Source organism: Chiloscyllium plagiosum, unplaced genomic scaffold, assembly GCF_037043375.1.
Source record: "Chiloscyllium plagiosum isolate Xiang-an unplaced genomic scaffold, Cpla_swu_hap1 HiC_scaffold_3, whole genome shotgun sequence".
NCBI classification, from domain to species: Eukaryota; Metazoa; Chordata; class Chondrichthyes; order Orectolobiformes; family Hemiscylliidae; genus Chiloscyllium; species Chiloscyllium plagiosum.
In genome coordinates, this window is record NW_028270141.1 from 153,198,477 (window position 1) to 153,214,539 (window position 16,063).

The following is a 16,063-nucleotide window of genomic DNA, read 5'->3' on the forward strand; positions in this document are numbered from 1 at the left end:
GCGCCCACACCTCCTCCCTCACCTCCATCCAAGGCCCTAAAGGAGCCTTCCACATCCATCAAAGTTTTACCTGCACATCCACCAATATCATTTATTGTATCTGTTGCTCCCGATGCGGTCTCCTCTACATTGGGGAGACTGGACACCTCCTTGCAGAGCGCTTTAGGGAACATCTCCGGGACACCTGCACCAATCAACTACACCGCCCTGTGGCCCAACATTTCAACTCCCCCTCCAACTCTGCCGAGGATATGGAGGTCCTGGGCCTCCTTCACCGCCGCTCCCTCACCACCCAACGCTTGGAGGAAGAATGCCTCATCTTCTGCCTCGGAACACTTCAACCCCAGGGCATCAATGTGGACTTCAACAGTTTCCTCATTTCCCCTTCCCCCACCTCACCGCAGTTCCCAACTTCCAGCTCAGCACGGTCCCCATGACTTGTCCTACCTGCCTATCTTCTTTTCCACCTATCCACTCCACCCTCCTTCCCCCCCGACCTATCACCTTCATCCCCTCCCCCACTCACCTATTGTACTTGATGCTACTTTCTCCCCACCCCCACCCTCCTCTCACTTATCTTTCCACGCTTCAGGCTCTCTGCCTGTATGCTTGATTAAGGGTTTTTGCCTGAAACGTCGATTTTACTGCACCTCGGATGCTGCCTGAACTGCTGTGCTCTTCCAGCACTACTAATCCAGAATCTGGTTTCCAGCATCTGCAGTCATTGTTTTTACCTTCAACATATTGTCTAGCTAAAACTCATTGTTACAGCAAACCTGAGAATGCAACTTTTTAAAAAAGGGTTTTGTGATTTACACATGAAAGAAGTGAAACTATCATGGTATTCGAACAGGTGAAAGACTCAACAGACAATCAAGGTATTTTTCAATATATAATTTCAGTCACATCACACTATAAATTTTTGCTATAAATTCTGTGTTTTAGAATTGTGTCCTCCACTATCACCTGATGAAGGAGCGGTGCTCCGAAAACTAGTGCTTCCAATTAAACCTGTTGGACTATAATCTGGTGTTGTGTGATTTGTAACTAATGAGGTTAGTCTGACATCAAAAGGAGAGACCACAGAGGTGTTACAGTGAAGAAAGAAGTCATTCATGTCATTGCTTTTCATTTGGTAAATATAATAATGCTTAGATAAAATGCACAATTAACTTTCAAATTCCAGCATCAGGGAAGGGGTGACATAATTCACAGAATAACAGAAGTGTCACGGTACAGAATGAGGCAAATCAGCTCATCATACCTGCATCAAATCTTCAGATGAGCCTCCTTACCTCGTGCTAATCTCCTGCTTTTCCCCAATGGCCTCTTGAATGCCTCAAATGATTTGACTTGACTTATTTATTGTCATGTGTATCTTCAGCAAGGCATTTGATAAGGTTCCCTATGGTCGGCTCAATCAGAAGGTCAGGAGGAATGGGATAAAGGGGAACTTAGCTGTCTGGATACAGAATTGGCTGGCCAACAGAAGACAGCGAGTGGTAGTAGAAGGAAAATATTCTGCCTGGAAGTCAGTGGTGAGTGGTGTTCCACAGGGCTCTGTCCTTGGGCCTCTACTGTTAGTAATTTTTATTAATGACTTGGATGAGGGGATTGAAGGATGGGTCAGCAAGTTTGCAGACGACACAAAGGTTGGAGGTGTCGTTGACAGTATAGAGGGCTGTTGTAGGCTGCAGCGGGACATTGACAGGATGCAGAGATGGGCTGAGAGGTGGCAGATGGAGTTCAACCTGGATAAATATGCGGTGATGCATTTTGGAAGGTCGAATTTGAAAGCTGAGTACAGGATTAAGGATAGGATTCTTGGTAGTGCGGAGGAACAGAGGGATCTTGGTGTGCAAGTACATAGATCCCTTAAAATGGCCACCCAAGTGGACAGGGTTGTTAAGAAAGCATATGGTGTTTTGGCTTTCATTAACAGGGGGATTGAGTTTAAGAATCGTGAGATCTCATTGCAGCTCTATAAAACTTTGGTTAGACCGCACTTGGAATACTGCGTCCAGTTCTGGTCGCCCTATTATAGGAAAGATGTGGATGCTTTGGAGAGGGTTCAGAGGAGGTTTACCAGGATGCTGCCTGGACTGGAGGGCTTATTTTATGAAGAGAGGTTGACTGAGCTCAGACTTTTTTCATTGGAGAAAAGGAGGAGGAGAGGGGACCTAATTGAGGTATACAAGATAATGAGAGGCATAGATAGAGTCGATAGCCAGAGACTATTTCCCAGGGCAGAAATGACTAACACGAGGGGTCATAGTTTTAAGCTGGTTGGAGGAAAGTATAGAGGGGATGTCAGAGGTGGCTTCTTTACACAGAGAGTTGTGAGTGCGTGGAATGCGTTGCCAGCAGCAGTTGTGGAAGCAAGGTCATTGGGGACATTTAAGAGACTACTGGACATGCATATGGTCACAGACATTTTATGTGCATACATGTGGATCAGTGGTCGGCACAACATCGCAACCTCTGGTCACTAGGTCACTCACTCGATCCTGGAACATGCTCAATCAGGGCGCATTCGCAGCCTCTGGTCACCACGTCCCTCGCTGAATCCTGGAACGTGCTCGGGCCGGGCCCACTTGCAACCTCTGGTCACCAGGTCCTTTACTGGATCCTGGAACGTGCTCAGACAGGGTCCACTCACAGCCACTAGTCTCAGATCCCTCGCTGGATCCCGGAATGTGCTAGGACAGGGCCCACTCGCAGCCTCTGGTCACTGGATCCCTCGCTCGATCCTGGAACATGCTCAGGCAGGGCTCACTCGCAGCCTCTGGTCATCACGTCCCTTGCTGAATCCTGGAACATGCTCAGGCAGGGCTCACTTGCATCCTTTGATCACCAGATCCCTCGCAGGATTCCGGCACGTGCTTGGGCAGGGCCCACTTGCAGCCTCTGGTCGCCGGATCCCTCGCTCGATCCTGGAACATGCTCAGGCAGGCCCACTTGCAGCCTCTAGTCAGCACGTCCCTCGCTGAATCCTGGAACATGCTCAGGCAAGGCCCATTCGCAGCCTCTGGTCACCATGTCCCTTGCTGGATCCTGGAACGTGCTCTGGCAGGGCTCACTCGCAGCCTCTGGTCATCACGTCCCTTGCTGAATCCTGGAACATGCTCAGGCAGGGCTCACTTGCATCCTTTGATCACCAGATCCCTCGCAGGATTCCGGCACGTGCTTGGGCAGGGCCCACTTGCAGCCTCTGGTCGCCGGATCCCCCGCTCGATCCTGGAACATGCTCAGGCAGGCCCACTTGCAGCCTCTAGTCAGCACGTCCCTCGCTGAATCCTGGAACATGCTCAGGCAAGGCCCATTCGCAGCCTCTGGTCACCATGTCCCTTGCTGGATCCTGGAACGTGCTCTGGCAGGGCCCACACGCAGCCTCTGGTCAGCACATCCCTCGCTGAATCCTGGAACATGCTCAGGCAAGGCCCATTCGCAGCCTCTGGTCACCATGTCCCTTGCTGGATCCTGGAACGTGCTCTGGCAGGGCCCACACGCAGCCTCTGGTCACCACGTCCCTTGCTGGATCCTGGAAAGTGCTCAGGCAGGGCCCACACACAGCCTCTGGTCATCACGTCCCTCGCTGGATCCTGGAACGTGTTCAGGCAGGGCCCACACGCAGCCTCTGGTCACCACGTCCCTTGCTGGATCCTGGAACGTGTTCAGGCAGTGCCCACCCACAGCCTCTGGTTGCCAGGTCCCTTGATAGATCCCGGAATGTGATCAGGCAGAGCCCACTCAGAGCCTCTGGTCGCCAGGTCCCTCCTGGATCCCGGAATGTGCTCAGGCAGGGCCCACTCGCAGCCTCTGGTTGCCAGGTCACTCGCTGTATCCCGAAATGTGCTCAGGCAGGGCCCACTCACAGCCTTTGGTCACCACATCCCTCGCTCGATCTCAGAACATGCTCGGACAGAGCCCACTCGCAGTGTCTGGTCACCAGGTCCCTTGTTGGATATAGTTGGGCAAACCTGTTCGCTGCCTCTGATTGCTGAATCTTGTAACATTCTAAGGCTGGGCATGTCAGCAATGCCTCACCAAAAAAAAAAGACTTTAAACGAAAGGGAAAAGAAAATAGCAAAAGCAAAAAAGAAAGAAACACAAAGTAAGAAAAAGCAGACAAAAGCAAACGAGCTGCCATCTTGGAGTTCATTGAACCTCCCATCACTGTATTTCCAGGCAGTGCATTCCATACACATACTCACTGTGTGAAAAAGGTTTTTCTCACATCGTCTTTGCTTTGTTCACACATCACTTTAAATCTATGCTCACTTGTTTCTTTTGCTTGCAGGAACAACTCCCTACGCTATCCATTATCTATCACGATTTTGAAAACCTCTATCAAATTTCCTTTCAGCTTTTTCTCTCCGAAGAGAATATTCTCAATTTCTTCAATCTATCCTCATAACTGAAGTTTCTCATTTCTGGAACCGTTCTTCAAATTGTTTCTGAACTCTTTCTGATGTGTTCACACCTTTCTGAAAAAATGGCACCCAGAACTGTACACAAAACTCAATTTGAGGTCTAATAAGTGTCTTATACAGATTCATCATCATCTTCTTGAACTTGTACTCTATGCTACTATTAATAAAACACCTGTATGCTTTCTTAACTGCTATCTCCACCTGTCCTGCCACTTTCAATAATGATCAGAGTGGAAAGTTGAGAGAAGCTTGAGACAGAAAGACAGAGAACTGGATTCAGTAACCTGTAATGTATAGATGTAAATAAAAGACAGTCACTGCACTGACAAGTGTTAGACTGCATTACTCTGGGATATGCAAAAACAAAGGATTTTAGAGACCAAGAGGAGTGGTAATCTAGTTAATGATGTGGACGAGTCAGTATTGGATTGGGGTGGAAAAAGTTAAAATCACACAACACCAGATTATAGTTCACAGGTTTATTTAGAAGCACTAGCTTTCGGAGAGCTGCTTCTATAGCTGGTGACAACCACCTGATAAAAGAGCAGAGCTTCAAAAGCTAGTGCTTCCAAATAAACCTGTTGAATTATAACCTGGTGTGCAATTTTTGACTTAATCTAGCAATCTCTCAGAGTGTAATTGTAGAAATCCACACTCAGACATGTTCAGGATATGTATCTAAGAATGTTAACAGCAATGTTGATATAAAGCATACCAGAAAGCATAGTGGAAGATAGCAGCAATGGAAACTTCAGGATTTGATGTCAGATCACAATCTATGAAGTGCAGGAGAAAAGCAAGAAGACTTCACAGTCCAGGACAGAAACACAGAAAACTTTAAACATAAGGCAACAAAGCAAGAAGGCTCTGAAAGGTAGGAAAGAACCTCAGAAGATTTTGAAGGACTTTAAGGCAAAGAGGGAAAAACCAAAATCCACTTACCCAGGTCAATGTGATGTAGCAATTGATTTGGATGGTAGCTCCAGCATAAACATTGACATTATCACAGCCATGGAAAATGTGGAGGGCCCACAGCAAGGCCAGAGGTGGGAGCTCTGAAAGCAGCAGTTTCAGTACTACAGAACTGCACAACACTTGCATGCAAATCACACTTTGAAGTAAACAAATATGAGCTAATAGCCATTATGTATAGGCAGCTGCATTATAAAAAAGGACTGTGCCCTAATATTAAGAGATATGTGACATTCTAGGATAATAGGAAGGGTTTAGAGGGATATGGACCAAGTGCTGGCAAATGGGACTAGATTAGTTTAGGATATGACTCTAATACCTAATAGAGAATGAGACGAAAATGGACCGACAGCATGGCTCAGCAATGACGGGGAAGAGATACAAGATTTAGAGGTGTCCTTCATTCAGGAGATCAGGCTGGAGAGTTGGTTTAGCTAGAGATGAAGAATAGTAGGGGAAAGAAGTCTCAATTAGACATGGTGTGCAGGTCTCCTAACAGTAACTATAATGAAGGATAAAAAATGCAAAAATAAATCTTGGATTCTTGTGATAATGAGCAGTGATAAGCATGAGCCATTTTCATTTATATATAAACAGAAAATAAATCAGGTTGGCAATGGTAGCCTGGATGTGGAGCTTTCAAGATAACTTTTCAAATACCATGATCTCAACCAATCGAAGAACTAGTTATATTCAACTTGGTATTGCACAATGTGTCAGGATGAACCAAAGATCTTAAAGTAAAGGCTCAATTAGAAAGCAGCAACCACCAAAATGATTGAATTTTACATTCAGTTTAAAAGGAAGAAAAGTCAGTCTAAAACTGGAATTTTAACATGAAAGGTGAACTAGCTGAAGTCAATTTGGAAACAAGGCTGTAAACTAGATTATTAGATTCCCTACAGTGTGGAAACAGGCCCTTCAGCCCAACCAGTCCACACCGACCCTCCAAAGAGTAACCCACCCAGATCCATTTCCCTCTGACTAATGCACCTAACACTACAGGCAATTTAGCATGGCCAATTCCCCCTAACCTGCACATCTTTGGACTGTGGGAGGAAACCACATAGACACAGGGAGAATGTGCAAACTCCACACAGACAGTCGCCCAAGGCTGGAATTGAACCTGGGACCCTACTGCTGTGAGGCAGCAGTGCGAACCACTGAGCCACCATGCGAACCAAGAGAGAAGCAGTGACAGATATTTAAGGGGATATTTCAAATAGTCAGAATAGGTTAATTCATACTTAAAAGAAAAAATTCAGGAGAGGAACCAGTATTTATTGCTAAATAAAGATGTTAGGGAAAATACCATCTGAAGGAAATAAACATATAATTGAGCAAAGATGAGTGGAAGGTCAAATGACAGGGTAGAGTGTAAAAAATTGGAAAGAATGACTGAAAGATTAATCAGCCTTCACAATAGAAATTAGTGCTTAAAAAGAAGATAGCTAGAAATGGAAAAGCAAGTAACAAGAGTTTTTACATGCATTTAAAAACAGAGAGTGTGAATGAAGTGAGTGTGAGACTGGGGAGTTAATAGTCAAAAATAAGGGAAATGGTGAATGAAATTAATGAATATTTTGCTTCTGCCTACACTATACAAGTCACAGCAAACATTCCACTAATAATTAATAAAATCAAGAGGTGGAAATTACAACCATCGGAAAGTAGCTCTGAGGAAACTGATGGAGACTTGAGTTCATAGGTTCAACCAACAGGTTCAAAAATAGCTTCTTCTCTGCTGAACAGACCTCTCTAATTTCAAATCTAATGTTACTTGGGTTTTTGTGCACCTCCTGTGCAGCTGTAATTTTGTATGCCTCATTCTGTCTAAGCACCCTATAATCCATATGTCCTTGTTTGTTATGATTTGACTGTACTGCTCACAAAACAAACTTTTCACTGTACTTAGATGTACATGTGATAACAATAAGTCTCAGGGTTAAGATGGATGGGTTCTTTACACAGAGAGTTGTGAGAGCATAGAATTCGTTGCCAGTTTTGGAAGCGAGGTCATTGGGATATTTAAGAGACTGCAGGACATGCATATGGTCACAGAAATTTGAGGGTTTGTACATTAGGTTTACCTTACATGAGGATCAATGGTCAGCACAACATCGTGGGCTGAAGGGCCTGTTCTGTGCTGTACTGTTCTACGTTCTATGGACATATCTGAAGGTCTTAAAAAAGGTAGCTCATGATGTGATTGAGGCATTGGTGTTAATTTTCTAAAATTTGCTAGATTCTGAAAAGATTCCATCAGACTAGAAAGTAGCAAATATTATTCAAGAAGTGACAGAGGCTAATAATTAGGAAACTATAGAATATTAGCTCAACATCATTGTGGGGAAAGAGTAAGAATTAATCATTAAGTAGGGTATAGCTCGGCATGTTGTAAAACTCAAGGTAATTGGAAAGTTTCAGCAAGGTTTTGTGAAAGGGCAATTATGTTTAATCAGTTTTTAGAATTCCTGAAGGAATGCAATGTTGTCATTTATCTCAAGAGGGTTGGAATATAAAAGCACCGTTGTGCTACTGAGACTTTATAAAGCTCTGGTTAGGCCCCATTTTTTAGATTAGATTACATTACAGTGTGGAAACAGGGCCTTCGGCCCGACAAGTCCACACAAACCCGCCGAAGCGTAACCCACCCATACCCCTACATTTACCCCTTACCCCTTACGTAACACTACGGGCAACTTAGCATGGCCAATTCACCTGACCTGCACATCTTTGGACTGTGGGAGGAAACCGGAGCACTCGGAGGAAACCCGCGCAGACACAGGGAGAAAGTGCAAACTCCACACAGTCAGTCGCCTGAGGCGGGAATTGAACCCGGGTCTCGGGCGCTGTGAGGCAGAAGTGCTAACCACTGTGCCGACCATAGTGTGTCCAGTTTTGGTCCCCACCTCAGGAAGGACATACCGGCACTGGAGCGTGTCCAGCGGAGATTCACACGGATGATCCCTGGAATGGTAGGTCTAACATATGAGGAACGGCTGAGGATCCTGGGATTTTCATTGGAGTTTAGAAAATTAAGGCGAGATCTAATAGAAACTTTCAAGATAATACATGACTTGGAGAGGGTGGAAGCTAGGAAATTGTTTCCGTTAGGCGAGGAGACGAGGACCCGTGGACACAGCCCTAGAATTAGAGGGGGTAAATTCAGAACAGAAATGCGGAGACATTTCTTCAGCCAGAGAGTGGTGGGCCTGTGGAAGTCATTGCTGCAGAGTGCCGTGGAGGCTGGGACGCTAAATGTCTTCAAGGCAGAGATTGATAAATTCTTGATGTCACAAGGAATTAAGGGCTACGGGGAGAATGGAGTTGAAATGCCCATCAGCCATGATTGAATAGCGGAGTGGACTCGATGAGCTGAATGGCTTTACTTCTGCTCCTATGTCTTATGGTCTTAATAACATATGCAATGAATAAAGGAGAGTCTGTAGATTTAATTTCAGAAGACATCTGACAAGGCACTACATCAAAAGTTGCTGTCAAAAATAAAAATAAATAAATGTTCATCACATTGAGGGTCATATATCACATGGGTAAATCTGGTTGTTTCTTTATTCATTCAGTGAATAAGGCATCTCTGGTTGGATCAACATTTATTGTCCAGCCTTAGTTATCTTTGAGAAGCTGGTGTTGATTAAACAAATGCAGTTTATTTAAGGAGACCCACAATTCTTTTTGACAGAGAATTCCAGGAATATTTGTGATAGATTTCAAAGTCAGAATAGTGAGTAGCTTGGAAGGAAACTTGCAGGTTATGGTGCTCCCATGTATTTGCTGATGATTTCCTTCAAGACAGAAGTAGTTCTGAGTTTGACAGTGTTGTCTAATGAGCCTTGGTGGGGAAGGGGATGGATGTTTGTGAATACGGTAGTAGTCTGTTGAGTCTTTCATCTGTTTGAATACCATGATAGTTTCATTTCTTTCTGTGTAAATCACAAAAACTTTTTTTAAAAAGTTGCATTCTCAGGTTAGCTGTAACAATGGGTGATAGCGAGACAATATGTTGAAGGTTCTGGATTAGTGGTGCTGGAAGAGCACAGCAGTTCAGGCAGCATCCAAGAAGCTTTGAAATCGACGTTTCGGGCAAAAGCCCTTCATCAGTAATAAAAGGTGTTAGGCCCCTGTGTTCTCTGTCTATGTCATGATGTTTAGATTGATTCTAATCTAAAAAGTGAGATAACAGAGTTTTACTTGAATTCATGCAGTTTTTGAGCTCATAGTTTTACATGAATTCTTGCAGTTTTTGAGCAAAGTACAATGTAACTCTGCAAGTACAAATTCACCCCACAAAATATATATGTGGGTTGGAGGGTTGTGAGAGTCTGTGAGAGAGAGTGTATGTGTGCGTGCATGAGTGTAGAGTGGTCTAAGTCTCTGAGAGGATGCCTGTGTGAGTGTGGGAGTGTGTGTGTCTGTAAGGGTGTGTGTGGGTGTCTGTGTATATATGTGTCTGTGTGTATGTGTGTATAGGAGTGCCTGTGTGTGTGTGAGAGAGAGTGTCTGTGTATTGGAGTGTCTGTGTTTACGTATAGTGCAATGGTGGTCAGCTAATGTGACATGAACCCAAGGTCCTGGCTGAGGCCCTCCCTATGGGTACTGAACTTAGCTATCAGCCTCTGCTCGGCCAGTTTTTGCTGCTGCCTGTCCCGAAGTCTGCCTTGGAGGATGGTCACCTGAAAGTCCGAGGTCGAATGTCCTGGAGACCACTGAAGTGTTCCCCAACTGGGAGGGAACATTCCTGTCTGTTGATTGTTGTGCGTTGCCCATTCATCCTTTGTTGTAGCCTTTGCTCGGTTTCCCAAATGTACCCCCAGGGCATCCTTGCACATGAAAGAAGTGAAACTATCATGGTATTCAAACAGATGAAAGACTCAACAGACAATCAAGGTATTTTTCAATGTATAATTTCAGTTACATCACACTGTAAATTTTTGCTATAAATTCTGTGTTTTAGGATTGTGTCCTCCACTATCACCTGATGAAGGAGCGATGCTCCGAAAGCTAGTGTGCTTCCAATTAAACCTGTTGGACTATAACCTGGTGTTGTGTGATTTTTAACTTTGTACACCCCAGTCCAACACCGGCATCTCCAAATCATGTGCCACAATGGTCAGACTGATTCTAATCTTAAAGAGTGCATAATCTGGGCTGACATGACACCAATTGCCAAAGTTCAATTGAGAATGTAACTTGTAAAAAAGTTTTGTGATTTACACATGAAAAATCTGAAACCAACATGGTCATTCCAAAAGATGAGAGACTTAACAAACAATCCAGGTCTTTTTCAATATATAATTTCAGTTATATCACACTGTAAACTTTTGCTATAAATTCTGTGTCTTATGATCTCATAATCCACAACCAACTGATGAAAGACCAGCGCTCCGAAAGCTAGTGCTTCCAATTAAACCTGTCGGAATAGAACCTGGAGTGTGTGATTTTTAACTTTGTACACCCCAGTCCAACACCAGCATCTCCACATCATTACAAAGTTAGCTCAGTAAGTCAATATATTATGAAGTCATTCTGGCTCTCTGTTTCGTATAAAGTCAGGGCTTATCATTACTTAGTCATACATATTGTAATTTAGAGTTTCTCTCAACACTTATTAAGAAATATCAACAGTGCAGGAGATTTGGAGACCACCTTGAGATTCCGCAAGGACTTTCAGCAACAGAGGGAACCAAAAAAAATCAAAAAAGGCACCAATCGCATCGGATTGAATACGTTTCTGTAAACATTATTTTCATTCTGAATTTAATGTTTCTGTTTTTATCTATTTTATTTTATAATAATAACAGGATTTGATTTTTATTTCAAAGGCCCTGAAATGAACTGTCACACATCTATGCTGACATCTAGTTTTCTCTTCAACTTCCATCATTTACAACACGTTTCAAACTTTTTGAAAGAGTTTAATGGTAAAGCTGACTGATAAAGAGTTAAGATTGTGAATGTGAATGCCAGGGTTTATTCGATGTAATATTGAATATTTCATTATTACAGTAAAGAAAATCGGGATTCCGTTCTGATACATTTGCTCTTGGTCTATACATACCTGCTTAGTGAGTTGTTCTTCACAGAGCTTGTAAAGTACGAAGAATTTCTGAGCCAGCAATACATTCTCCAAAAATCCGACACTGGCAAGCTTGACCCTTATAATGATCTGCAAAAATTAAAAATAAATGCTACATAAGAACTGTGCTTCATATTCAAATGGAGTAAAAATATGTAGATATATTTGAGGCTAACAATTGAGCAAACATACACACAAATCTGAATATCTGTTGAACTCATAACACAATAATGTAGAGCTGCATATAGGTAGGTTATGTAATTAAGATCTCTAAATCTGAATCTGATGTTAAATTTGAGTCATCTGATTTTTTGAGAGAATATAGATATTTTGATGGCAAGCAGACTTCTACTGGGGATGATTACTTGGAAATCATTATGTGTTGCAAAGCTGCTCTCAAATGGTTTAGGCAGTTGAAGCAGGCTCAGTTATTTGCTCAATAATGTTCCCTTCAGCGTGCATGGTCACTGCGGATTGTGGCAAACTATTCCCTATAGTTATTCTTGATGTGTATCTTACTTTTGACACTTTTGAACGCACCATCCTCAACTAGTGTGAATCTTGTATCATCCAGCTCTTCAGAACTACAGTTAAAATATGAGAGCATAAGAATATGAGAACCAGGAGCAGGAGTAGGCAGTCTGGCTCTTCAGCCTGCTCCGCCATTCAATATGATCATGGACTATCTTTTTGTGGCCTCAGCTGCACTTACCTGCCCTCTCACCATCACCCTGTTCAAAAGAGCATCTCTCTTGGCTTTAGAATCCATTTACTGAGGAAGCCTCAACTACTTGACTGGGCAGGGAATTCCAGATTCATAACCCAATGGGTGAAAAGGTTCCTTCTCAATTTGATCATAAATCTGGATTCCCTAATTTTGAGGCAATGCCCTCTTGTCCTCGTTTCACCTGCCAGTGGAAACATCCTCTCTACCTCTATTTTATCTATTCTATTCATTCTTCTGAATTCCAATGAATATAATCCCAGTCTACTCAGTCTCTCCTCATAAGCCAACCTCTCAACTCTGGAATCAACCTTGTGAACCTCCTCTGCAACCCCTTCAGTGCCAGTATATCCTTTCTCAAGTAAGGAGACCAAAACTGTAAGCAGTAGTCCAGGTTTTGCCTCACCAGCACTCTATAGCTGCAACATAACCTCCCTACTTTTAAACTCAATCCCTTCAGGAATGGAGGACAACATTTCATTTGCCTTTTTAATTACCTGTTGCACCTATAGACCAAACGTCTGTGATTCATGCACTTGCTTATCTATTCAGTAATGGGTACAGAATCATTTGAAATTGTTGCTCTTCCTCCTCCTGCACAAAAGCTCTACTCTTGATCCTTGTCAAAATGCTCTTCCTCAGTGATATCATCTGAGAACATAACATCATGTTCTCCATCATGCTGCCTCCAAACAACCAATCTCAAACCCTTCACTGACACTGATTTGTCAAACTGCCTTAGGGGATGAGCAGAAATTCTTTCTAGTTCTGTATATAAAAAACGGAAATATTGCGTTTGGTACCAGCCATGAATTTCATTCCCGAGACGCTATCTCCACCTTGTTAACTTTATCGTGTGACATTGAACACATTCAGAGCAAGAGTATTGAGGTCTTCCAAAATCTGTGGGCACTGGAAGGCTGGAATGCATTAACTCAACCAGAAACTGCATTTCAGTTAAAGTTGCTTTGAACATTTGATTTTTGTTACAGTGCTCCTGTAAGAGACATTTATTTTTAAATTGGTTAATTTGATTTAATTGGCTTTATTTAATTATCAAAAGAGTATCAAAACATAGGAACAGAGCAGTGCCCAGAGATGTATACCTGCAATGTTTCATTCTATTAATAAATGTATTCCAAGTAATGAGTGGCTCTGGTTTCTTCATAACCTACTAGTGATCTGGTATTGTGCAGAGTATATAAAAAATTAAGGACAGGAGTAGGCCGTTCAGCCCTTTAAGCCTATTCCACCATTCAATTAGATCATGGCTGATCTGTGTGCAAACTACATATAGTTGCTTTTAGCCCATAACCCTTAATAACTTTGCTTATAAAAATTCATCTGCCACAGATTTCAAAATAACAACTGAGCTAGCATCAACTGCCATTTGTCAGAGAGATTGCAATCCTCTCCTACCCTTTGTGTGTAGAAGTGCTTCCTAACAACTGTTCTGAATGGTCTGGCCCTAAGTTTTAGACTTTGCTCACCTCATTCCAGAATCGCCAACCAGTAGAAATAGTTTATCTTTATCAACCCTGTCCTTTCCTGTTAAAATCTTGAAAACTTTGATCAGATATCCCTTGATCTTCTAAATTCTCAACCAGAGAAGAAAAGCCTAATTTGTACAATATCTCATCAGAACTCACTTAAAACATTTTAGAAGGTAGCTCACACTGTAACATTTTAGGCAGATGTCAAGTCGATATTCCAGGAGTGATGCAGCTGATCAAACCACTCAGATATAAACAAAGCAGAATTTATTTAAACATACAGATGAAACAAGAACAAAAAAAAAGAACAGAATTTAGAATAACGTAACTTATTTGATAACCCAACCGACTCTGTTGCAACTTAGCGATAGTACTGTTCCAATCCCTGCAACATCCCACAAACACACACCTTGGCAAACAGTAGATTCAAACACAGGTTCTTACATGCAGGAGTGATTTCAGAGAGATTTCAGAGGCAAGACCTTTGTTGAAGCATGGAACCTATTTTCATTATAGCTGCTTCTCTAGGTCCCCAGCAGTTTGTTTATTTTTGACTCCCTGCTAAAAAAAACTAAACTAAACCAGAAAAGAAAACCTGAACTGGGAGATCTGGCACTCCCCTGCTACTGTTTCCAAGCAGTCATTTCCAGACATACCAGAACCTCTGCCTTTACAGGCCCATTTTGAAAAAGACAAGGACAACATAATCCTGTTAAAGGGGCAGCATCATCACAAACTTAACCGCTGAAGTCCAGGTATCATATCATAGCAGCAGAGATTGATCTCATAAAGTTGAAGTTTCAAGATTAAGCATTTTTTTTCAAATAGAAAATTACAATCCTGGTGGCTGTAACAGAAAACAGCAAAAAAACCATATGGTAAATTATTACTGTATGATTACCTGTCAATATTTTTAGAGTCTGGTATTGTTACTTGCAAAGCAAATTACTCCACAGAGGCCAGTATCCCATCACCAAGTCATCCTTCATTTACACATGGAGAACGTTTGACACTCAGATTGCACAGGATGTCTGACACACCTGTGCTTATCTGTCATCCAGGGTTCCCTGATTGGACCAGATTAACAGCCCCAATCAGGAAACTCATTGTGTATGATGTTCACTTGCTGACCTTGCGATAATAATGACATCCCTCACCATCTGAGTCTGAGGATGCAGGCTAGATTTTTTTTTGTAGCTTCTCCTGGGACATTTTCTGATGAAGGGCACATGCACAAAATGTCGATTCTCCTGCTCTTTGGATGCTGCCTGACCTGCTGTGCTTTTTCCAGCACGACTCAGACTCTTCAGCATCTGCAGTCCTCACTTTGTCCTGGTCTAGCACCAGGTCAGGTTCTTCCAACTCTGACTCTGGTAATGGTGGCATATAATATGCAGTAGCTGGCCTCTTGCACCTGGAGCGTCTCAGAAGAAATTCATTCTCTTTTTCAGGCGGCAATAGCATTAAGGCAGCGATATCTGCCATGTCCATCTCAGAATCCAAGGTAACGCTTTATAAAGAGGGAGAATCATAGGCTTTCTAACAGTTAGAAAGGCTGTTGAAGAACTGGGTATGTTTCTCTCCCACACCATTTGAGAGTTTGCAGCTTTCATATGGTCCACATGCTTGCTCAGCACTGTTGCACCTTCCTGAATTTTATACATCACTCAACGTGACCTCACATTGACTATGCCTCTTACCTATGCAGACCATTCACGGGGTTCCTACACAAACTTTGCTCCCTGAAGTAAACTGTGTCTCTCACTTAACAGAGTCTTCTGACTGACACTGAGGTTCCTGATGCCATGACACCCTCCCTGTTAGGTCTGTAAAGATCAGATATAACCTGGTGAGGAGCCTTTGTTGCATTAGTAATTTTTCTTGAGCGATCCCGTAGTTGCATGAGAAGTGGTCCTATAATCAAATAGGAACTAGGATAATCTGCTGTCCAGTGAAGCTGTAGGCTGTCTCTTTAAACTTGCTTCAAAGTCTGGATTGCTCTTTCTGCCACACCATTAGATGATGGATGGTATAGAGCTGTGCTTATATGTCAAATGCCATTCAACTTTAGGAAATACTCAAATTCTCTGCTGTAAACGTTGGCCTGTTGTCTGTGACCTACACTTTTGGGAGTCTGTGTATTGTAACAGATGTGTGTAGTTTTTCTATCGTTTTCCCAGTGTTTGACAAATGAACTCAGTGCATGAGCAGCCACTTTGACTGGTCTCCACAATGATTAAGAACATTGAGTGCATGAAAGGATCTACATAGTTGACGTGTTACCGAGTCCATGGTTTACCTGATCATTCCTATGCATTTGGGGGAGCTACTGACATTAATTTTT

The 16,063-nt window shown here is 42.8% G+C and overlaps 1 protein-coding gene across 1 annotated transcript in view; it reads right to left on the bottom strand.

The window, feature by feature from the left end:
• Positions 1–16,063, bottom strand: part of LOC122540179 (dynein axonemal heavy chain 8-like) — a 1,258,818-nt gene that overhangs the window by 379,446 nt on the left and 863,309 nt on the right. The window contains exon 46 of the mRNA XM_087976819.1: positions 11,485–11,592. Within this exon, the coding sequence (XP_087832945.1) occupies positions 11,485–11,592 (108 nt within the window). The remainder of the gene's footprint in view (positions 1–11,484; positions 11,593–16,063) is intronic.